The following is a 26,360-nucleotide window of genomic DNA, read 5'->3' as shown; positions in this document are numbered from 1 at the left end:
AAAGGGGATAAGGTTTGGGCGGTGGACATTGGGTTATGTCCACCTCGGGATATGGAAAGCCAAGTCCACAGTATCACATGAGTGGCATCAATCCCGGGCATATACAATTGCCATGGACACCAGTCCAATGTACATACATGATGAGAAAGCACGGGTCGACCAATTGGGTGGCCAAATGGTGACAGGAAGGGTTCGCCTTCCGGGGGATGGGGGGATGGGTGTAGGGGCTATGAGGTCGGGCCCATCGTAGGCTTTGAAGGGTCAAAGAGCCTCATGGGAATTTGAATACTTGGAGAGGGGTCTCGATGAGGTAACGGTTGCCGAATTGGGGTGGGGGGGAGGGGGCATCACCATCGGGGGGTTGTTGAGATAAATGCTCGTAAAACGGTTCTCTGACACAATCGTATCTTCTTGAGTCCTGTAGCTTGGTGGTGCCGCTATTCTTTTGAAGTAGTACCTGGTGCTCTTGTGCATGGGGGATGGTATCCTTACCACCCCACTGAGCAGGATCTGAACTGGGAAAGAGGAGTGGGGGGGTGGGGGCACTAGAGGTGTCCTCTTCCAGTGTTGGTGAGAACAAGCTCTTGTCCCATCTGTCGGCAGATGAAACATTGGCTTGGGAGGCCAGAGTACTCAACTCTTTGCAAAATAGGGTCCGCTCGGAGACAAGGAAGCAATAAGGCATGAGGCACCGACTCCGGAGAGACTACATACGAAGGGATGGAATCCCGGTCGTCCGAGCAAGAACTGAAGCGGCAGTGCGGGAGGATTCCATCACTCTATCGAAAGCACCACCTATCACTGGGAGAGGAGAGAGTTGTTCCTTCCTAAGACTTGGAAAGTAGACTATCACAGGAAAGCCTGGATGCTAGCCAAAGGGTTAGACGTTGGGTCGAAGCCATGCTTCCACCTCGCAAAGAAGGCTTGGGCCATACATGTGCGACGGGGCTCAGTTGCATAACTTTGTCCGAAGCTGCAAGCGAATCGAACTCAACCTGGTAGTAGCCACCCCCCAAGGGATGAATATCAGTTATCTTTCCAGGCATGCCAAGAAGGCCTTGCCTGTAGCCGGTCCGCGAGCTATCCGCGCGCAGGGCAACTACCCAGCCCCTTGCATACCAAGGGAGGATACTATTGAAGCTAAGAGCAGGAGGTCCGCTTATGAATCCAGGGAGATGGAGGAGCTACCATGGAGTCCTCTTGGAAGGTGAAGACCACAGAAGGCTAGAAGGCTGACTCTTGCTGAAAGAACTGCTACCCGACATTGGAGACTGCCAAGGAGGAGAAGGCAAGGGAGGAAAAGCAGTGGGACCACGGATGGAGGATGGGAAAGGGCAAAGGCACGGAAGGACCAAGGCAAAAAAGGGGGCTGGCTAGGAGGCAGGTGGTGGAAGTCAGTAGGGAGGGTGGATAGAGGCGGCATGGAAGGGGGGCAATAAAGGGTGGGGAAGCGAAGGGGGAAGATGGGGAGTAGGAAGGCGGAAGGCAGGGGAAGGTGCAGGCTGAACGGGGATGGAGGGGGGCGAGGAGAAGACTGGCGACTAAGGCACAAAGGGCTAGAAGGAGGTGATCTGGAGGAGGTGGGCTTAGGCTTGGAGGCGGCAAGGGAGCGGGAGGCATTGGCGCATAGAATGCGCAGTAGGGAAGGGGGATGAGATGGCGAAGGGGGGCAACAGTCAAACATTGGGGGAGCTCCAGCTCGCTCTTTTTTTATTTTGGGAAGGACACTATTTTTTTTAAAATAGAGAAAGAAAAGCTTTTTAAAGCTAAGGGCTACGGTTTTTTAAGCTAAGGGACCATGCTTTACAAAAAATGTAAGGAGTTGAGCTTTAAAAAGCTACAGATTCAAGTTTTTAATAAAAAATCAAATGGTCATCTTTTGAGAAAAGCATAAAGCTTTTCTTGATCTCATATAAAAAGGTCTCTATTCTCATTGGCCCGTTTACGTTGGATTTGTTTGCCTCTTTTCAAACCTTCTCATCCACCTTTACAAGTGCAATGAACTATGATTGGCCACTCAAAGCATGGAATGACAACATGGGTGTAGGAGCACCATCCATGAGCAAGGAGAAAGGCAAGGTTGCCGTGAAAGCTTGTTAGCTTGTAATTCTTGATTAGTATGAGGTAATTGTGATTAGTAATTCACATCGGCCTATATACCATGGCCCCCTTTTCACACACTTATTAATGTCCACCCTACTTGGCCTTTGGCCCATAAGCCTATGTTCCCCACTTACTCTTGGCCCCTTGGCCTATTCCAACTTTTTCTTGGCCCTTGGTCTCCTATGTACAATTTGTGTCTACACTCATGTGTCCATCGCTTCATTACAACAAGCTTTTCTGTAACTTTTCACTTCTTTTCAACCTGTAGAACCTCATCTTTTACTATTACTTTTTCCAAGAAAAGTAGGCAGGTTTGGCGAAACTTCATGAACTCACAGGGTAGTATTTATGTGGAATCAATGGACACTAAATGGACTTTCAACACGGAAAGCCATCGGGTTGTCTTGGACCATATCCTCCACCAGTAGATATGCTGGAGAGTGATCATGAAAGCAGTGTCGAGGGTCCCATACAGGATGATGATAGTGACATCACCGATGAGGAGTGCATTATCTAGAGGATCGTCTCAAACTCCAAGTTGATGGGTGCTCCAAGCTTTCACCAATAGATGACCACATGGTTATCCAGTGGTGTCAGTAGGCTATTGCTATGTTGGATTCATAACACTTTTTGGTGGGTCTTGGAGTGGCTCAATAATTATGAGTTTCCAGAACCTAAGTCGTGATACTTGTATTTTTGGTACTTTTGTACAACCCCTACTTTAAAAAATTTAATTTTTTAGAGGTCTTTTGCCGAACTGTGATGGAATTTATTGTCTTGCATGCTTTCTAAATTAGTAGACATGGTTTTTTTAAAGGATGTGGGAAGGATACCAAGATTTACCATGAACCCTTGGTGTAGTCTTGTTGGGAGTTGGCATAAGCCAAGACATGGTGCGGAGTCAGGCGGTCTTGTGGAGTTGGTCATACTCGAGATGCCTAGGCCAAGGTTTCCGGAAGGCTTATAGACAGCCAGTTGTGTTGACTAGTAACTACGGGAGCCCATGGCACAGATTGGGGTGTGGTGATATCTTTTATCCTTGACTTTGCATGGATTAGATTGACCCTCTAGTTGTCCTAAGGACCTTGGTGTTCAAGGGGAAATTTGATTGCTTCAAGGCTACAATATAGGGGGGAAAGTTGGCTATTCCACCTATGATCAAATGCTTTACGGGGATTTTATGTGGGTTGTGCTCTGTTGGTATGGGACGCCATAGTGTATTCTCATGTAGGATCTCCAGCAAAGCAAGTTACTCATCAAGTAATGGACTTTCCACTCGTTCGATGGAGCGTAACCCATTGACATGTTAGGAATGGAATTCATTATGAAGTTGTATGTTGTCCTCGAGTTATTTGAGGACAAGGGACATACAAAGGATTGTTTGAAAGTCGTGCGTGATCTTCAGGCTTTCGAGCACACAGAATTTTATGAGAAGTTTTATGCTTGCCCTAAAGTAGATGTATCTACTGGTTATGCGAAAACACATTGGAAGTACATTACGACTTATTTGCACATTAAGTGAACTAGTGTTTGCGGATGTGCTAGGGTTGTTATGGTAGAGCTTGTTGCACTTTGCGACTAGTTTTCCTATTGGGATTCAGCTCTTGGAAGAGAGTTGGATTGACAGTAAGCAATTGGATCTTTATAGCATGTTTTGCAAGAGGAGTCTTACATTGGCTTGGATAAGAGGCAACAAACTTGAGTAGATGCCATGGATGGATGTTTGGATATGAGGATTTACTTACAGAAGCATGTTCTCCTTATGCATTTGCAAGCATGCGAATTAAATTAAGGGGGGAAGTATGTTATGTCCTGACCACTTGCAGAGAAGGTACACATAAAATAGCCAACACCACTTAATCTAACATAACATGGAAGATCTTCAATACCACCACTTTAAAAGCAACATTAGAAACAGAATTGACAGGCGTTAAGTGTTTTTAGTTCTTGTTTTAATGTAAGAAGCTAAGTGGGAGTTATCTTCTGGAATGTACTTGAATTCGAAGGTAAAGCTGAGATTGTACATCATCACTTGGTTTTTTTTTTTTTTTTTTTTTGGCGGGGGGGGGGGGGTTTGCGTTTTAGACCATGTTTCTATTCCAAGTGGTTTCTGGTCAAAACTTAAAGTTTTAGCTGCAGATAATTAATTTCTATTGTGTTGCTTTTGGCAGTTTGTGGATGAGAATATACAGTGGGCTCACCTTGACATAGCTGGGCCTGTCTGGAGTGAGAAGAAAAAAGGAGCAACTGGGTTTGCTGTTGGCACGCTTGTGGAATGGGTCTTGAAACATACATCATGAAGGCTTAAATACAGCATCTATTTGAAAGATTATTGAGGACTAGAACAAGGAAGAGCTCAGCGATGCAAGGTCACGAGTAGAGATTGCTCCAAGAACAAACCCACGTTTGCCTCGACCATTTCTATGTAAGCAGACTGACTCTACAATAATCCCACAAGTGCTTTTCCCTTTTTGAGGCTTCAGTAAAGGCTAGTTAGCACAAGAGTGGAGTCCAAAGGTGCTGCAACAACAAACCTACCTTTGTGTTCATGTTTTGTGGGCTCATCTACTGCGGGACTGTCGTCTGATTCAACATGCAAGTAAATCAAAAGGTGTCTTCTTTGATGCATTCACTTTACAGCATTTCATTGATTCTAACTTGTCATTTGTGACTCCACTGGATTGGCACCTTATTTTGTATCCTGACAACGAGGGATCTATACTGAAATGTAGTTAATGGAGCTTTTATTGTTAAGCAAGGTCATAATACAACTTGTATTTGTGATAGATTTAAGTAGTAATAATAAACTCTGAGGATTGGATCTGTTTTCAGTGGCGTGGAGTAAATTCCTCTTCGTGCATGGAGAGAGACCTTTGAGTTGTTTGCATGAGAAATACCTCTTCGAGCAATACCATTTTGGGCAGGCTTGCAGGACTGATCATTTACGATGGGTCATGTCTGTTGCAATAGATTAACAATCAGTTATTGAAAAAACTGGATGACTATTAAACAAGACCTATCAAGGGTTTGTTCATGAATTCTCTCCACATGATGCCAAGGCAAACCTACATTGTGCCCACCATCATGTGAGATGTTTGACCTCCTCTTAATCATAAGAAATTAAACACAATATACTCTTTTCTTCACACAGAGCTGTCCTTCATTTTGTTTTTTAGAAAAAATTGCAACATCACCTACATTCATGCAACAAGGATTGCTCACCACCGTTGCATATGTACATGGAACTATGAAATCGGTTTTCTCTTGTGTGATCAGTCATGTACTGTGAACATGCACCAAACTATTTGCTAATATGATTCAACACCTTTGATTGCTTTTTTATTCCACAATGGTATTGGTATATATGCTGTGAGTTATGCCACATATGCTATGAGTAGTGCCACATGTGAACATGGGCTAACCAAGGGCACTTTTCACCCTTTGGGTTTTTCCTCTTGGATATTAGGTGTGAAAGGACACCACACTTATTTGATTGTATTATGATATTGTGGAGTCAACTCCCTTGCTCCACACATCTTGTATCTATCTACTTTGAGTAGCAATCACCATCTCTCTCTCTCCTCTTGAGAGCTTGCTATTGTGTACCATCTTTGTGTGTGTGTCTTTGTTTCTCTAAAACCCTAATCCCCAACAGTGGTATTAAAGCTTGGTTGCACATCCTACCTTTGTAGTTTCTAGCGCCAACCTTCTTGTGTCCGTTCGTCCTCGGCAGTTGCGGTTCCAACTCTCACAATCCGTCTGGCGATCCCAGTCTGGCACCTGTTGCACGCTCCGTCCAAGCTCCTGCCGCCCCCCCTCCGCTTGCCTGGCCTTGTTGCCGCCCATTTCAGCCTCCGCAGAGGGCGAAGTTAGTGGGGAGGGCTCCACCACGGCCCCGCTCATGGACGTCGCTCAAAGCCTGTGCGGCGGCCCAGGGTAGAGCTCAGCCCTCTTTTGGGCTTACATGACAAGGTCGTTTTTTTGGTCGCTTGGTTCATGCCGTGCTGGTCGCTGCCTACAACGGCTCCGTCTGGCGCTTGTCTCGCTCCCGCCGCTTGTGTCTTGGTCGCCTCCAGCATCAGTCTGTCGTCGCCAATGCTTGTACCTTAGCTGTCTCCAACAACAATGCCTGAGCTAGCGAACGAGCACCTTTTGTGTATAGATAGGCGAACGAGCGCAGACTTCTGTGTATAGAAGCTCCCGCCAGTTGCAGTCTATAGAGAAGGTTTACACACATAAGCTCTTGCTTGAGGAGCTCGTCATCTACTGAATCTACAACTCGCCTGAGGAGCTCATCGTCTATTGTCCTTCAATGCTACTTCCATCACGTCAGCAACTAGTTGCACCATCTTGCTTGCAGCAGCCTCTCAAAATCAGGTAATTGTTTTTTGGTTCAAATCAAGGGGCTTTTGGGAATTTATTACTTCATTGCAAGATTCAAGTGCAGGCAACTGTGCAAGGCAACATTAGGATATAGGATCCAAAAAAAAAATTAGGGATTTGTCAAAAATTTGGAGATCTTTCAAATTTTGGAAATTTTTCAAAAATTGCACAATTGCATTTATAGGACACAGAAAATTGAGTCTTTCGTGAAATCATTGCTTAATCGCAAAATTAAAGCTCATTGGTACACAAATTTATGGGGCTTTTGTTAATTATGTGCAATTGACACAAATTAGTCCATTGGTGCTCAAAAATTAGGGGATTTTCAGCATTGCAGCTTGAAATTTGGGGCAAAACATTTGTACATGACATTGTGGTTGCCTGGCATTGCACTCCGGTGCATTTTGTATTTTGTTGCAAGTGCTTTTTACAGCATATTTGGTTGCATCTCTCTTGGTGAAGTTTGAGCAAATGGTTGGAAATATGACTGACATATTTGGGGTTTTGTTCCAAGAGAACAAATTGGATGGCAATAATTAGTCCCTATGGAGTTTCATGGTCCGAAATCTACTTATGGCCAAAGGATTATGGGGTTATGTGTCATGTGAAGATGTACGCTCTGTTGACATAGCACTTAACACGTCTAGCCATGGTGCTCAACAAGCAGTAGTACCCACTCCTCCCTCACAAGAGCAGAAAAGATGGGATACTTGAGATGCCCAAGTGATGGCTTTGATTGCTTTGTCAGTAAAGAGATCAATCATATTGTATATTCGGTCTTGCAGGCCTTTACGAAGCTTGGGATGTACTTGAAACCATGTATCATGCAAAGAATGAGGCCAAGGTTGCATTTCTCAAGAAAGAGCTTGAGAACTTGGACATGAATGAAGGTGATAGTATGGCCGATCATCTTATGAAGCTCTAGGATCTTCGGGAGCAACTGCTCAATATTGATGAGGCATTTTCGAAAAGGAGTTGGTTTCTAGAACACTATCATTTTTACTAGAAACCTACTTGAATTTTCATACATCGCTCACTCTATCTATGAGGGGTAACCTTGAACCAATCTTGTTTTTGAAGAGAGAGTTGGTTTGTTGCTACAGGAGGAGCAGAATCGGAAGAACAAGTCTTCTAGCATGCGTGGTGATGGGGCTTTTGCTGCCCAAGACAAGGGCAAGAAAAGCCAAACACAGTTTTCAGCCAACTGATTCGGGACAACCTTCACAAAAGGCTAAAAATGATGCAGGCAAGCCCAAAAAGAAGGGAAAATGTCACTACTGTAAGAAGCCAGGTCATTACTTGAAAGAGTGCAGAAAGAGGCTTGCAAAGGAGAAGAAAAAGGAAAGTGGCATGGCTGTAGATTCTTCTTCATCACTTGTATAGTGAAAGATGATGCATCAGTAAATCTTGTGCAGGATCAGTGGACTTTCATCACTTGTAGTTATGATGCATCTTTGGAGCATATGTCTCTCAGTGTCAACGAAACACACGACACATGGTATTTTGACAGGAGTGCTTCTAAACACATTATCTCTCGGAGGGATTTGTTTAAGAAGCTTATGGCTGCCCCGGAAGGCAAGCAGATAACATGTGCAAACAATTCTTCTTATCCAGTTCAGGGTGTTGGTGAGGTGATCCTCACAACAGCAGATGGTGCAGACTTATGTCTTTCAGATGTATTGTATGTGCTAGGGATTAAGAAGAACTTATTGTCCGTCTCCTCTTTTGCTAAAAGAGGATATGCAATCAACTTTGAGAACAACAGATGCATAGTGAAAGACCGTGAAGGTGGCTATGCATTGGTCACTTCTGGCACATTGTACCATGGGTTATATCAGCTTGGGTACATTGTATCATGGGTTATATCAGCTTGACAGGTTTAACAGGAGAGGACATGATGCTCATGTGGTTACCACTCTTACACCTGCCATGCACGAGGCATAATTGTGGCATGCCAGGTTTGGGCATGTGAATTATGGCAGTTTGATGCTATTGCAAAGGCATAATATGGTACAGGATATGCTTCATGTAGAACTGCCACCAAAACATGTATGTGAAGGGTGCATATTGGGTAAGACGCATAGAAATGCATTCCCAAAAGATGGATCGACAAAGGTTGTGCGAAAATTACAGTTGTGCACAATGATGTGTGTGGTCTTATGCGGACACCATCTTTTGGAAAGCATCTATACTTTGTAACCTTTATCGATGACTACTCTAGATTTGCATGGGTGTATCCCTTGAACGCCAAATCTAATGTATTTGCATGTTTTCAACATTTTGTGGCACAAGGTGTAAATCAAATAGGTTGCAAAGTGCAAATCCTCTGTACCAATTGAGGGGGGGAATACAAGTCCATTGCTTTCAAAGCATTTATGGTAGAGAAAGGCATAAAGCATCAAAGCACTATGCCATATTCTCCTCAGCAAAATGGCATTGCTTAGAGAAAGAACAGGTCTTTGATGGAAATGGCTAGATGCATGGTTAAAGGCAAAGGATTGCCTCACAAACTCTGGATGGAGGCAATAATGTGTGCTACCAATGTGTTGAACAGATGCCTACCAAAGCATTGAAAACCATCACGCCATATGAGGCCCGACACGAAAGGAAACCTAAAGTTGACCACTTTAGAGTTTTTGGATGTATAGCATATGCACATGTACCTCAGCAATTGAGACGTAAGCTTGATGACAAAGCTACTAAGTGCATATTTGTGGGTTATGACAGTGGCAGTAAAGGCTACCATCACTTTAATCCTTCCAAACAAAGGATTTTGGACAGTAGAGATGTTGTATTTGCTGAAAATTCAGACCAGCCATTGGCTGAATTTTTTAGACAGCCACCTTCGAGCCCACATAACATGTTTAAAGAACTTCTCCCGTTGAGAGTTCATGGCTCTACATATCAGCCATCAACTTCCCCCAATGGAAAGCATTTGGGTGCTCCAAATCAGCCCATGAATGAGCTCATTACACCTCAAAATGTGGAGGAAGCAGTGGAGCAAGAGCGGACAACAATGGAGGAGGCTAGAGTTGTGCCTCGTTGGTTGCTCCGTACTTTACAGGAGAGCAAACTTGCAGCTCCACTTGGTAGCAGGACATGGGTTGGTTCATGTAATGCAAGAGAACATGCAGATGTTGCTTGCATGAGTATACTTTGTGATGTAGATGAGCCAGATTCATTTGAAGAGGGTCATGAGGATGAGCATTGGATGCAAGCCATACAAAATGAGATGGATTCTATCCATAAAAATAGCACTTGGGATTTGGTAGACTTGCTTCTGGCAAGAAGCCCATTGGCACAAAGTGGGTTTACAAGTTAAAAAGAAAATCTAATGGTACCATTGCTAGGTACAAGGCCAGGTTAGTGGCCAAAGAATATGCCCAGCAAAAAGGCATTGATTATGAGATGAGACTTTTGCACCCACTTCTCGTATGGCCACAGTTAGATGTGTTGTTGCATTGGCTGCCCATCATGGTTGGAAAGTGTATCAATTGGACAGAAAATCATCTTTTCTCAATGGGGATTTGCAGGAAGGTGTATGTAAATCAGCCCATTGGTTTTGTGTTGCATCGTCATGAAAACAAAGTATGCAAGCTTCGAAAAGCACTTTATGGTCTCAAACAAGCTTCTCGAGCTGGTATGAAAAGATCCATACTTATTTGACCACGTAGGGATTTTGCAATAGTCCAACGGAGAGCACCCTCTATGTGAAAGAGGATCATGGTACTTTGATTATGCCCATTCGTTATGTGGATGACGTGTTGCTAACTAGGAATGATATGGATAAAATTTCAGCATTCAAAGCTGAATTGCAATCGTCATTTGAGATGACAGATTTGGGATTGTTGCATTATTATTATTTGGACATACAATTTGTGGAGATAGATGTTGGGATTTATGTACACCAATCGAAGTACATTCAAAAGCTGTTGCACAAATTCGGGTTTCAAGATTGTAAGCCCATCTCTACTCCAATGGAACCAGGGTTGAAATTGAGCATATATGATGTTGGAGAGCCTTTTGATATGAGTTTTTACAACCAAGCATGGGTTGCCTTATATATTTATGCAACACATGCCCAGATATTCAATTTGGGGTTTCGTAGTGTAGCAAATTTATGCACAGCCCAGGTACAAAGCATTGGCAAGAAGTAAAGCGGATCATGCGCTATCTTCAGGGCTCCCTCGATCTTGCATTGGTATATCCCAGGGGGGCAGCTTGCAGTTAATGCTACATTCATTTTCATTACACCACATCCTATCATATCCCATTCTCATCTTATCACATCCATTCACATCTTATCGCGCATCCCATTTACATCTTATCACATCCATTCACATCCTATTTTCATTTAGTAGCTTTTCCTACTTCGATACCGATAATGGGACTTTTTCTAAATTTTTGCCAATTGCTTTGGCCTAGATAAAGGTTCTTTTTCTCGACGACTATTTTCATATTCTTTCTCAATTTATCAAATGAATTATATCCAATATTCCTCTTTTGAATAAAAGAATTCATGGGATTTACAAAATCTAATTCTACCCATATTTTCACTTTTGATAAATAATCATAAATTGAATTATACTAAAAAAATTTATTTCTCCCATTTAATTTCTTGGACCTCAAATATCATGGGAATTCCTTTTTTATCATAAAATAAATCTATCTAAAATTCCTCTTTTCTTTAATAAAATATCCATTAGTTCAATATGTTAAGAATTTAACTTTTACTATTTAAATGATTGAATTCCAAGTGTCATGAAAATTTCTCTTTTATCATTTAAATATTTCTCATACATAAAATAAATTTATCTAAAATTCATCTTTGAATTTAAATAAAATATCCATTAATTTCAGTATGCTAACAATTTTACTTTTTCTATTTAAATGATTGAATTTCAAATGTCATAGAAATTTCTCTTTTATCATTTAAATATTTCTCATGCATAAAATAAATTTATCTAAAATTTATCTTTGAATTTAAATAAAATATCCATTAATTTCAATATGCTAGAAATTTCACTCTTTCTATTTAAATGATTGAATTTCAAATGTCATGGAAATTTTATTTTTATTATTTAAATAAAATTTTTATAATTTTCTTTTTTCTTAATTATTTAATTATACATAAACCTCAAAAAAATAATTTTCTTTTTTCTTAATTATTTAATTATACATAAATCTCAAAAAAATAATTTTCCTTGAATGTCATAAAAATCATTCTTTTAGCCTAGGATATTCAATTCTAGAATATGGCAGGAACTCTTTTCACGTTAGGTATAAGAATGAATTATGTGTCAATTTCTTAAAAATTTTGACATAGTTCCGCTGCTATTACTGATAATTTTTAATATTTTTAAAAAGAATAAGACTTAGTAATGTAATTATGATAGTATAACTATCTTTTAATCTTAAATCTAATTGATGGATTTAACTCATAAATTATCATAATTTACTAGCATATAAGTATAAAAATCATTTTCTTAACCTTTAGCTTCACAAGCCTAGAGTTTGATTTGTGAATTGAGAATTTCTCCATGAGAAGCATCAATTGAATAGAGGATTGGTCATATAAGAATGACCATTCTTTGGGGAGAGAGAGATAAACATAAAAGCATCTTAATTTAAGCATAAATGTAAACTTTTTTTAATTATTCATTACAACTCTTAAGAAAAGCTTGATTTGCATTATAAACACTTAATTAAGAAACTTCTCAAGCTTGAGAGGGGTTGAGAAGTGAAAACATTGAGAATAGTAGAGAAAAATCATAAAATTACACTTTACCTCTTGTTTTTGCTTACTTCTCTAGAAGAAGTCTCCAATCAATCAATTGATTTGTGTATTGAAAGGAAAGCTCCAAGGATGGTTGAAGAGAGAGAGAGACTCTACTCTTTCCAAAAGTAGAGGATTTTTAAGGGATAATAAAAAATATCATTATTTTAGTATAATACTGGCATGATATAGTTCACAGATTTTTTTACAAAGGACTAAGGATCTATTTATAGACGAGGGAGGCCTCTAACCAAGTCCAACTAGGTTCTAGAATTTTCCAGGTTCAGTTTGGCTGAATTTAGACAAGATTTGGACCTAGTTTGGCTCCCTTTTGATTTGGTTTGATCCAAGAGAGAGGAGAGATAAAAATATCATAATTTTTTTTAATTTAAAAACTCCACCACATGTGTGAAATAGACGCCTCCTTGAAGTCTCCCCCCTCCTTACCAAGGTGTCAAAAATGTATCATTATATCAAAATATCTCATTTTTTTAGTAATATCTCATAGTTTTTAACTAATAAACCTTGTACTCAATCAAATCTTCATCTTATGTAGGCATTTACTCATTTTTTAGTATTTTCTTTTATTCATTGGATTTATCTCCTCCCCACACTTGGATTGATCCTATTGGCCCATAGAAACCTTAATTAGACCATAATCTAAAAATTTCTGAAAATCTAGACCCTTAGGCTAAGGTCCTTTATATACACATTTTCAATTAATTCCAATTGTACATTGGATAACTATTTTAGACACTAGGAGGATTTTTATATCCAAAAATATCTCAATTTTGGATTACCTCTCTCTAGATATTTTCTCTCTCCATGCCAAAACAGGATAAAACATGATCTTTCTTTTATTTTTGAGAGGAAAATAATTACAAGATCGAAAGGGGAGGTTCTTACACCTGTACCCTCAAAAGCTGAAGGAAAGAATCTTACATCCTACCCCACTTAAAAAATGCGACATGTCCTCATCTCGCAGCTGGAGGCATATAGAACTGATTATCAGATAACGATTCATTCAAAACATATCATTCATATGCTTAACACAATAATGGTCCATTAGACGAAAAATTCCATCTGAACATTCCTCCATGGGAATTTCAGTTATGCAGGTTTTTAATTTGTCATCCCTTAACTTGATCCACTGGGTCAAGTGTTAACAGTAGCAATCGGTTAGCACAATCCACTAATCGCATATAGGGATTTGCTGAAGTCACAATCATCCTTCCAGTTATTATCATCATCACTGGGATTCGTCCCATTTATCCTCATTGTGGCTTTGTTAAACTTATCTTCTTTCAACTAGAATTCAAGAATCATTATCTTTCAATCAGAATCCAAATCAACTCATCAATTCTCAACCAGAATTCTAAAATCATATCAACCAGCATTCGAATTCATCATCTGGATAGCATTTTTGCTTATAATTTCAAGGTCTTAGATTTACTCGTATATACTGCCAGTAAAGAGCTACAATTATACCCTCGGTATATACGGGTAGTCACGGTCCTTGGAATTATAAGGTAAATACCATCATGTCAAGGATTCCACATAATTGTGGTACTTCAATCTGAAGACCCAATTACCTATTTATGAATCTTCATTCTGAATATCAATTTGTATGAATTTCATCACACAATTACAACCTTTTACTGCTACATAAATTTTTGACATTTCTGGCTTCTCGGTTGATCCACTTTACCCAATTCGCTCTGATACCAGCTGAAAGATCCCTTCCCCTTTGTGCAAGGAATTCAAGGGTACTAGCAGCGGAAGTAGCACTTCTTGCACGGGGCAGAGCCTTTCACTCGGGGCCTCGCCCCACGGATATCCGGACAAGAGACTAATCCCTCGGTTCTTCCAAAACCGAACCCGAAAAAAACTTTCCTTGTCCCCAGAAAGCACGGGCGATTCCTCCAGGATATTTCTACTCTAACGTAGTCAAGGTACCAAACTGATCCGACCAAACCTGTAAGTCACTTGGTCAGATAAAGGAAGAAACTTGCACTTGGATCATAGAGACCAACTCTTTTTTCCTCATCGATCGAGAGGCACACATGTTGATTCTTTTCCTCATCGGTCGAGAGGCACAGATGTTGATTCTTTTCCATAGAACAATTACTATCCGGGATTTACTTCATCTATCGTACCATAACAGAATTGAGTCTCATTTTAGGGATCCATCAGTCCAGCCTAACCCCATCATAACAGAATTGAGTCTCGTTTTAGGGATCCATCAATCCCATGGGTTAGCCAACCGCCCAACCACTGTAGTGATGGGATCCATTTAAGAATTAGGTTAGGTTTTGTCCCGGGTACCAGGGAAAAGAGTTCCCAGGCTTCCTAGCCGGTGCTTTATGCAAACTTTAAGATAGTCACACCACTTACACACCCAATATGAAATTGTCTGTTTCACAGATTCAGCTGACTTTAAAACAATCTTTTAATGAAACCATAGTATCACTGATCATAATCCTCCAAAATATCCGGTTGAATTCTAATTTTCAATCACTCCTTCATCGGTGTACCTATGGCATCATTGGCAACTAGAACGCTCACCACCTATTCACTCAAGGGCCTTTTCGATAGTCCCCTCTCAAAAATAAAAGAAAGATCCTGTTCTACCCTGTTTTGACATGGAGAGAGAAAATATCTAGAGAGAGGTAATCCAAAATTGAGATATTTTTGGATATAAAAATCTTCCTAATGTCTAAAATGGATTCCCCTGAAACAGAAATTCAAAAAGAAGTTTCCAACGTACAATTGGAATTAATTAAAAATGTGTATAAAGGACCTTAGTCGAAGGGTCTAGATTTTCAAAAAAAATTAGATTATGGTTCAATTAAGGTGGTCCAACAGGATCAATCCAAGTGTGGGGAGGGGATAAATCCAATGAATAAAAGAAAATACCCAAAAATGAGTAAATGCCCACATAAGATGAAGAGTTGACTGAGTACAAGGTTTATTAGTTAAAAACTATGAGATATTACTAAAAAAATGAGATATTTTGGTATAATGATACATGTTTGACACCTTGGTAAGGAGGGGGGGAGACTTCAAGGAGGCGCCTATTTCACACATGTGGTGGAGTTTTTAAATCAAAAAAATTTTGAGATATTTTTATCTCTCCTCTCCTCTTAGATCAAACCAAGTTAAAAGGGAGCCAAACTAGGTCCAAATCTTGTCCAAATTCAGCCAAACTGAACCTGGAAAATTCTAGAACCTAGTTGGACTTGGTTAGAGGCCTCCCTCATCTATAAATAGATCCTTAGTCCTTTGTAAAAAAATATGTGAACTATACCATGCCAGTATTATACAAAAATAATGATATTTTTTATTATCCCTTAAAAATCCTCTACTTTTGGAGAGAGTAGAGCCTCTCTCTCTCTTCAACCATCCTTGGAGCTTTCCTTTCATTACACAAACCAATTGATTGGTTGGGGGATTCTTCTATGATAGAGAAGCAAGCAAAAACAAGAGGTAACGTGTAATTTTATGGTTTTTCTCTACTATTCTCAATGTTTTCACTTCTCAACCCCTCTCAAGCTTGAGAAGTTTCTTAATTAAGTGTTTATAATGCAAATTAAGCTTTTCTTAAGAGTTATAATGAATAATTAAGAAAAGTTTACATTTATGCTTAAATTAGGATGCTTTTATGTTTATCTCTCTCTCCCCCAAAGAATGGTCATTCCCATGACCAATCCTTTATTCAATTGATGCTTCTCATGGAGAAATTCTCAAGTCACAAATCAAACTCTAGGCTTGTGAAGCTAGAGGTTAAGAAAATAGTTTTTTATACTTATATGCTAGTAAATTATGGTAATTTTATGAGTTAAATCCATAAATTAGATTTAAGGCTAAAAGATAGTTATACTATCATAATTACATTACTAAGTCTTATTCTTTTCAAAAATATAAAAAAATTGACAGCGGAGCTATGGTAGATTCTTTAAGAAATTGACACATAATTCATTCTTATGCGTAATGTGAAAAGAGGACTTCCTACCATATTCTAGGATTGAATATCCTAGACTAAAAGAATGATTTTCATCACATTCAAGGAAAAATAATTTTTTAAGGTTTATGTATAATTAAATAATTAAGAAAAGAGAAAATTATGGTAATTTTATTTAAATGATAAAAAAGAGAAATTTTCATGACATTTGGAATTTAATCATTTAAATAGGAAGAGTGAAATTCCTAGCATATTGGAATTAATGGATATTTTATTTAAATTCAAAGATGAATTTTAGATAAATTTATTTTATGCATGAAAAATATTTAAATGATAAAAGAGAAATTCCTATGACATTTAGAATTCAATCATTTAAATAGAAAAAGTGAAATTCTTAGCATATTGGAATTAATGGATATTTTATTTAAATTCAAAGATGAATTTTAGATAAATTTATTTTATGTATGAGAAATATTTAAATGATAAAAGAGGAATTTTCATGACATTTGAAATTCAATCATTTAAATAGTAAAAGTGAAATTCTTGGCATATTGAATTAATGGATATTTTATTAAAGAAAAGAGAAATTTTAGATAGATTTATTTTATGATAAAAGAGAAATTCTCATGACATTGGAATGCAAATAATTAAATGCAAAAAGAGAAATTTCCATGATATTTGAGGTCCAAGAAATTAAATGAAAAAAAGAGAAATTTTTAGTATAATTAAATTTATGATTATTTATCAAAAGTGAATATAGGTAGAATTGATTTTTGTAAATCCCATGAATTCTTTTATTCAAAAGAGAAATATTGGATTTAATTCATTTGAGAAATTGAGAAAGAATATGAAAATAGTCATCAAGAAAAAGAACCTTTATCTAGGCCAAACAATTGACAGAAATTTAGAAAGAGTCCAATTATCGGTATCAAAGTAGGAAAAGCTACTAAATGGGAATAGGATGTGAATGGATGTGATAAGATGTAAATGGGATGCGATAAGATGTGAATGGTATGTGATAGGATGTGGTGTAATGAAAATGAATGTGGATGAGATGTGAAGTAAATGGATGTAGATGAGAGGATATGTGAAAGGGTAAGATGGGAAGTAAATGGATGTGGATGTGTATGTGAAAGAAAGTGATGTAAATAGATGTGGATGTGTATGTGAAAGAATGGATGTGGATGAGTATGTGAAAGAATGTGATGTAAATGGATGTGGAAGTGTAAGTGAAAGAATGTGATGTAAATGAATGTGGATGTGGATGTGAAAGGATGTGATGTGATGTAATTGGATATGGATGTGGATGTGGATGTGATGTAATGTAAAGAGATGTGGATGTGGATGAGATGTAATGTAATGTAAAGAGATGTGGATGTGGATGTGGATGAGATGTGATGTGATGTAAAGGGATGTGGATGTGAATGTGATGTGGATGTGGATGAGATGTGATGTAAAGAGATGTGGATGAAATGTGATGTGATGTGAATATATGTGGATGTGAAGTGATAGATATGAATGTATGGATAGATGTGGATAGTCGTACATGTGAATGATTGGATGGATGTGAATGAATGAGATGGGATGTGTATGATGTGTATGTGATGTAAAGTGGATGGAATGAATGAGATATGATGTGGATAGATGTGGACGTGATGTAATGTGGATAGAATGTATGTGATGGAATGGGGATACAATGAATGGGATGCAAGTTCTTTTTGGTTGAGTATGTGTTGGAAGATGTGATCTTGGGGCATAAATGGACTATGGCTGCTGCCCAAGCACCACTCTGCTTTGCTAGTGATAGGATTATCACATGATAGTCAACAACATAGAGTTGACAATACCATACTGCTAGGAAGATGATCCAACCCTAATGGATTTCTATGATGCTGAACGTAAAAAGTTACAAGTCTCTTCCACGGAAGCCTCTCCACACAATGACCTACCATCTGCCTCAACGACCGACTCTGACATTAACATTACCCTCTTTAACATCCCATTTATCCATAACTAGCCATACATCCTTAAAAAGATGCTATAGAGATGAAAAATAAAGCTCACCTAATCAGTGTGACTAACACTAATCCAACCATACCAAAGCACTACTCTAGCGAGTATCTACGGTTATGACCCAAGTCTCTAGCACAACCTTCTTGGTAAACTAGCCCTAAAGCTTATAATCTAATCCCATAACTAAGAGTTCTTAGTAAACATTTGAAAAAAACTAAATCTTCCATTGTTAACAAACTTCGACACACCTTTCTTCACAATTTTATGACCACGATTTATTTTACTTCTTTTCCTTTTTCCATGCAAGGTCCTACCCCATGGAAACCAAGGCATCAGCCTGTCTCATTACAAAAACTAAAGAACCAACCAAGAACCTTGCAGGGCGATAGTTATCTTCTTGCAATTCTTCTTATTTTATTTTATTTTATTTTCCACCTCCATAGGGTCCTACCCCATGAAAACCAAGGCATTGGCTCCAGAGAGAACTCCCCAGAAACTTACCAAGTATCCTCATGGTGATGGTTATCTTCCTATAATACTCATTTTTTATTTTTTGCTTTTCCTTCTCCTCTCCTTTTTCTATCTTCTCTCTCACTTTCATTCCTTTAAAAAAAACTTATTGGCTAACCTAGTTTTTATTTCAAAACCCATTTATAACATTAGACATAAGCTATGAACCGTTAACTAGTAAGCTAGCTTAAGTAGTTCGGCATACTCCCTGGACACACCACCCAAGGGGTGTTAAAGTATAGCTAGGACCAAATCAACCTCTAAGAAAGGTAAAGCATTAATAATCATCTAACTAGCAAACAATTATGGCAATCATCACATGTACATTCTTTTCGTCCAGACTTATTCATTAACCACTCAAATTAAGAACATTGAAACAGCACATTAATTCATAACGAAACATAAAAAGAATAAGTTTCGGATACACCTAATTATTCTTGATGTCTCGCAAAACTTCATTGCTACACTTCCATTCTCTTTTGTCTTCATTCTCATTTTACAACTCTTCTTGTCCTCCATAATACTCTTCACATTCATCACCTTCAAACCTACTTATATAACATCATGGCTACACCAAATAACGTAGTCATAAACCATTTTGTTGGGTTTTTTTTTTCATTTATCAACAAAGAAAACAACAAAAAAACTCACACACACTTTCTCATAAACACTACATCATCTTAATAGCTCATCCTGAGTAAGTACAAACCAAAAACCCCACTCATTAACATCCTTTGTTTTCTTCTCATCTATTAAGAATATATTATGCAAACCCATGCTGTCCACCTACTAGTTCATCCAAACCAATGTGGCATACATCCTCTCGAAACTCAAAAGGTGCTGAGGTTGCTAAGCTATAAAAAAGCATAGAAACTAAAGGCAAGTCTACTAACAAATGTAATGCAATTAAGCCTCTTCCTCCTCTAAATTGATCCTAATAGTCACCCACTTCATTTCAAAATGAGCAAATAGTTGGTAGCATGACGTCATAAAAAGAGGGATGAATGTCATAGTATCTCCTCCCTCCAATGCTTAGCTCATCGCTAACTTTGGACCATGTAACCTTAACTGAAATGACCCTCTATCTGGATAAAAGACACTATGCTCATCATGTCTTTGAGGAGTTGGCCCTACTAAGGCTTTAACAAGCCCTATCATATACCACCTAAAATAAGTACCACATTGCCAGCATAACGATGACATTGCCCATAACATACGACACTCACACTCTTGGCAAGAGAAAATAGGGTGGAACTAAAGAAAGAATATATCAACAAAGAACATGCCATAGCACTTTTCACCCCTATATACAAAGTAATAGAGAGAATGTGTATGGAACGAGGGAGTAAAGAACTCACCTTGATGATGTACTACCACACTATCCTTGTCCAAAACAAGTGCACTCGTGTCACTCCACATAAAATCCATCAAAAAGATATGCTCTCCCCATTTCCAACACCACTTGTATCTCAAAAACCATAATCCCCTACACTATACCCACCTATATATACCTTCAATACCCTAAACTAAGCATCTTAATTACAATAACAATCTCAAACCATAAAAAACCTTGTATCTCAAAAACCATAATCCCCTACACTATACCCACCTGTATATACCTTCAATACCCACCTATATATACCTTTAATACCCAAAACTAAGCATCTTAATTATAATAACAATCTCAAACCACATAATATATATATACCTAGATGAATATAGGAACATGCCCAAATAAATCTTTTAAGAAAGTGAAATTTATAACCTCATGGTAGTCATCCATAAGACAATAAACCATTAACTCCATCATGCATAGTATGGACTAAATACTACGACATCCCCACTAACATCATTAGTGCCCAATAGTGAGTGTAGAACTTGGTATCAATATATGCTCCCACACACACACACACACACACACACACCCCACGCACACACATATTATCCTTTTATAAATCTTGTATACTCAAAGAACCATTATCAAATACTTTCAAGACTTTGAAGGGTTCTAAGCACCACTGCTCTATCTCTCTTTAGAGGTTTGGCCTCTACCCACTTTGTCACATAATCGATACAAACTAATATAAATAAGTTTGATTGAAATCGAGGAGGGCTATCAATAGGACCCACAAAATAAATACCCCACTTATCAAAGGGATTCATTGTTAAGATTGGTGTCAATGGAGTGGCAAATTGTTTCGTTGGTCGACCAACTCGTTGACATTTATCACACTTTTGACAAAAATAGTAACTATCCTTATACAAAGTCGGTAGTACCTTCAGCAATGTTGTCTCACCTGCAAAATAACCTCCACATGGTTCATCGTGTAGAGCCCTCAAGATAGTGGGAACTTCATCCTCATGCACACATCGATGATAAATTCCTTCCCGAGGAAAATACTTATAAATATAAACCCCCAATAAACTATAAAACATTACTTTCAACAAAATCTTTTTCTTCTACCTTCTATCTACCATAGGTGGGTATTGATCTATGCTAAAAAATTAGAGATGTCTACATACCATGAAACTTGTGTTTCCACTAAAAATAATTAGCATCATGAAGTTCATCTTCTACCCCAATTTCTTGATCATCTGTCAATAATCTGTATAGATAATTTGCCCAATACATGGGATTTTCCCACTTTAGTCACCACTTGAAAATCAAACTCTTGAAATAAAAGCATCTATAACAATAACTCGTCTTGATAACTCTGGTTAATTCAAGAGGTATTTAAAAGCCTCATGATCAACATAGAATATGAATTTATTTCCTAGAAGTTAATGACAAAACTTCTCAACTGAGAACACCATTGAGAGGCATCCATTTTCTGTTGTCATGTAGTTTCTTTCCACAACACCCAAATTTCTGCTTGCATAATAGATAGGATGGTCCACCCTATTATCATCCGATCGGCATGATATCAAACCTATTGCCATCATCGAGGCATCTGCATGGATATGAAATTCCTTAGTCCAGTCCGACAATATTAAGATTGGTGCTTCCACTAATCTCTACTTTTAAGAAGCTCGAAAGCCCCATGACATTTCTTCATCCAGATAAAAGGATTATCTTTCCTTTTAGTAATGTATCTAAAGTTAAAGCGATAATAAAATGACACCAATAGTAGTTCACCTGGTCTAAAAATCCTTGTATTTGTTTAAGATTACTAGGGGAATGTAACTCACTAATCTTTCTAATATTTGCTTCATCCACTATCCCTTCCGTGGAGACTACACGTCCTAACAATGTACCGCTTTCCACACCAAGACACATTTCTCTAGGTTCAAAAATATCCTAATTGCAATAATTCGATTGAATACTTGTTCCAAATTATTGGGCATATCTATAAGAGTGCCAAAGATGCAAAAATAATCTTAAAAACCTCCACCCATTGTCTAAGAAAATCCTGATAAGCCGCGATCATGACACGTTGAAAAGTAGCCGGAGCACTGCATAACCCGAATGACATAACTTTGTAAGTGAAGCACTCAGTAAAATAAAGGTTGTTTTAGGTTGGTCCTCAAAATGGATTAACACGTGGTTATATCTACTAAAACCATACATAAAGGAATACAACTACTTTATCTAGGACGACTTGGTCAATAAACAGTAAAGGAAAATGATCCTTCTTCATCTTATTGCTCAATTTGCCGGTAGTCCATGCAGATGCGAATCTTTTTATTGTTTTTAAGGACTATCACAATAGGTGAAACTCATTCACACTATAAGCTACATGATAGATAAACCCTACATCAAACAGCTTAGTGATTTTTACTTTGACAAGCTCTGCATATACTAGGTTCGTTTGTCTTTATCTCTAACAAATAGGTCTTACGTTAGGCTCTAAGTCAATATAATCTTGACAGAGCTCAAGCCTTTAAGTCTTTATAGGACCATGAAAAAACACTCAAATGTTTAGTTAAAACATCCTGGAAATCCTCTAAATATAATCCTTCTACCTGAGAGCCTCTTAATAAGGATTTCCCTTCAGAGATTTCTAATTTGGACAACTCTATCCCATTATCACGTACGTAAGTAGACCGATATCTCTCACTAAATACTCTAGGAATCTCTCTCGAGATATATGCATCCATATTTCTTCTAAAAGACTGTGTCGATTTAACTTCGTTGTCTCTTCATCTTTATCTTTCATTACCATAGTCACTGGTATGAATTGCACAATCTCACAACACTCGTAAAATTCATCTTTGTGCATCTCCATTAACTCAACGATCATACAATTGAGTGTTATTTCTTTTTCTTTGCCTTTATACTCATCTCGTTCGAATACATCATCCTCGCACTTCCTCTCATTCCTCAAATCTATTCCTCCTATTTTTGGCTTCATTCGTGTGTGGCGAGCCATATTTCCTCCTTTACTTACTTTAGTAAGCTTAATTCCCATATGTGCCCTCTTTCGTTTGTTGAACTCCACTTCCTTCTTTAATGTTTGGACATAATACTGATTTAGGGCTACTGCGCACATAAATTCTCCTATAGACTCTTGTTTTTCTCTCTCAAACTGTCGAGTGACTGCTTGTTCCTTATCCCTAAGTTGGCGTATAAGTAATTCTCGTTCTTCTATGATCACACTTTTCTCTTCTAACGCAACCTCTAGCAATGTAATTTCATCCCTATGGTAAGCATCCACTTTTTGGGTTAATTGCTTACTTTGGCGCGCTTCCAACAAAGCTTGACCTTTATCTATCTCTAATTGCGAGATTACTATTCTTGCTTAATTGCAAACTTTTCTTGTTCGAGCTAGCCATATAGCTTCCTTCACTTGTTCACACTATAAACAGGCTCTTCATTTAACTCCTCTAACTCTTTTTCTACCATATTCGTATCCATCTTTCCTTTTAAAAAACCCTAATAGAACTCCTTGATTATGGTCATCCTTGCACTTTTTTTCAAGACTCTCACTACGTACGCTCTTTCTTATTAACTCATTTCTCTCCTGGTTTTTTACCTCTAGTGTTTCACTATCCCCGTCACCAATTGTTGTCGAATAGAATCCTAACCTCTTTATCACACACTAACATTTCTATTCCTTCTTTCTTAAACTCTCTTTTTAACTCATTCTCTACAACTTCCAAATTTCCCATTGTCACTCTCACTATCTTCTCCTACTCTTTTTATCATAAGATAGTCAGTTGTCCATTCTTTAGATGTAGACAACCAGCCTAGTGATATCACTATTCGAGTCATTCCCTGAAGAGTAATGCACCTCGTATTCCCCTAGCCCTTTTTGTTTTGCATAATTTTGTTGGTGTAGGGTATTAACTTCCATGTTATCTCGTGAAGGAGATACAATACTCTTTAAGGTTCTAATTAACCATGAATAAGGTTGTTCACCCTTCAAGAGCTTATCCTCACTTGCGCTTGTTACCTCTCCCTTTGAGACATCCCCTCCATAATCTATAGTCCTGCTTAATAATCTTCTTAAGCCACTAATATCCTCTTCCCTCCATAATCTATAGTATCCTCCTTAATAATCTCATCAAGCCACTCCTTAGTAACTACCCTTATTTTAACTTGATCATCTTGACCAATCGTGATAAAACTTTTGTGCCAGCTTTGGTCACAACATGCTTACGAAAGCCATGGTTGCCCTAATAAAATGGGATATAACGTGACATGAGAAATAAGACGTACCACTAAGAAACTAATTCCAAACTCAAGTCTTGCAATACTGGTATTTAGGGCTCGCAACACCCCTACGGGTTTAACTCTTTGCTAGTCAACCAACCGCCATAACACTAAGTTAGTAGGTTCTAAATCCTTCAACCCTAACTCCTCCATAGTTTGTTCTATCATCTAATGTGCTCAAGAATCGATATATTACCTATGTTCACATCTATCACTGGAGCTCCTATATCTATGAAAAGATCCACTATTCATACATCCTTTGCTTCCCTTGCCTTAGGGTTTAATCTACCAACTTCCACTCTAACTCTACATGCTCTTCTTCTTACCAAATTTTGGTAGATTTGTCTCCTACAATTAGGAGAAACCTCAAGTAATTGTCTTAAGTTTATGGACAAGGAGACCTTCTCTAATTCTATCCCATAAATCGAACACTCTATTCTGCATGGATCCACCACCTTCCCTCTCAGTCATCCTTTCTATGTGAACTAATTATTTAGGAAAGGGTTCCACTTCCACATGTATTTATGGGTTTTGCAAGGGGACATGTAAGATAGGATGATCTAAAGATTGTCCTTGGGATTCAGACTTTACTGGTTCAATGTTGTGGCTTACATTTTCCCCCACACATACTTTTTTAGGCTCATGTGCTACTTTCTCAGCTAACTAAGATGCGTCTCTCTCTACTCCCTCTTGGTTTATTTGTGAACAAGTCACTATGCTAATCATTGGTTCCATTGCAAAGGTTACTTTGCGAGGCATGAATTTTGATTTAATAGTTTGGAAGGAGTCTTCACTTTCTAGTTCTACTAGATTTAATGAAAAGCTGGGCCTTTCACTCACCACGTATTTACACTTATCTTCAATAGTCAAAGACTTGATTTTCAATGGATATTTTTTTTCACAATGGCCTTCCCCACTACAATTTCTACATAACGTAGTATAATCTTGATGTTTCATTTCATTGTGGGGCAATAAGCCGCTATATGCCCCTCTTGTTGATAATGATAGCATATTATGGGGCCTTGTGGCCTCAAGTAATTACCACCCATTCCACTATTTGTAGGATTTCCAAAGTTTCTTCTGAAAGGAGAACCTCTCCGCATATTTCCACTATTATTAGGTTTTAGGTAATGAAGGTTGCCCTTGTGCAGGCAATCCTCTCCGCATATAATTAGGTAATGGAGGTTGCCCTTGTGCAGGCAATCCTCTCCGCATATAATTAGGTAATGGAGGTTGCCCTTGTGCAGGCATTCTTCTGAAAGGAGAACCTCTCTGCATATTTCCGCTATTATAAGGATATGAGGTTTTAGGTAATGGAGGTTGCCCTTGTGCAGGCAATCCTAAAAGGTCATGGTATGGTGGAGGGCCTATCGCATGAGTGTCATTTGTTCTATCCATGAAGTTATAATTAGTTTGCAACCCTTGAGCTTGTCGTTGGGCCATACCCATGGCAATTCCCACACCAAATATTCGATCTAGGTGGGTTATGGGGGTGTTAGTCATATTTTGTGGTGCCACATCATTTATCTCTTTCTCTTGTGGATCTACATTAATAATTTGTTCTTTTAACTTCCCTAATGAGTTTGCTACTATCTCTATGACCTTAGCCTCAATCAAAGGTACTTGAGGAGTGCCCTTTTATACCATATATGCAGGTGTTCACACATAAGGATTATATAGGACATAACTCGATGGGTTAGGAACCATCATAGCTTGTTCTTACACACTCATTTCAAGCACATTAGGCATTCCATGGGGTAGCAATGGCTCTAGTGTATTTGCTTATGTAGCAACTAGCAGTTGTGACAGTCTAGGATCTTGTAGTAACTTGCGTCATTGTGATGTTGACTTAATTACACTTGTTTCCAATATCTCGCTTCTTGTTCCACATCCGCTAATATTACAAGATGTGTAAGGTGGCTTGCATACATTTGTGCCTCTACATTTCAAAGACCACCAAC

General features: G+C 38.4%; 1 protein-coding gene across 4 annotated transcripts in view; it reads left to right on the top strand.

The window, feature by feature from the left end:
• Positions 1 to 5,249, top strand: part of LOC147626511 (leucine aminopeptidase 1-like) — an 83,538-nt gene extending 78,289 nt beyond the window's left edge. For 2 of the 4 annotated variants that reach the window (XR_015268608.1, XM_086816591.1), the window contains one exon: positions 4,275 to 4,926. Coding sequence is in view for 1 of the 4 variants with exons in the window: in XM_086816591.1 (XP_086672717.1) it covers positions 4,275 to 4,403 (129 nt within the window). In the remaining 3 variants the exon portion in view is untranslated. The other 2 variants (XR_015268606.1, XR_015268607.1) reach the window with 2 other exon arrangements.
• Positions 5,250 to 26,360: the final 21,111 nt, after the last annotated feature.

This window comes from Cibotium barometz, chromosome 22 (assembly GCF_041138505.1).
Source record: "Cibotium barometz isolate CiBa-2024 chromosome 22, ASM4113850v1, whole genome shotgun sequence".
Taxonomy (NCBI): Eukaryota; Viridiplantae; Streptophyta; class Polypodiopsida; order Cyatheales; family Cibotiaceae; genus Cibotium; species Cibotium barometz.
The sequence above is the reverse complement of the archived record's forward strand: the minus strand, read 5'-3'. Positions and strand labels throughout refer to the sequence as shown.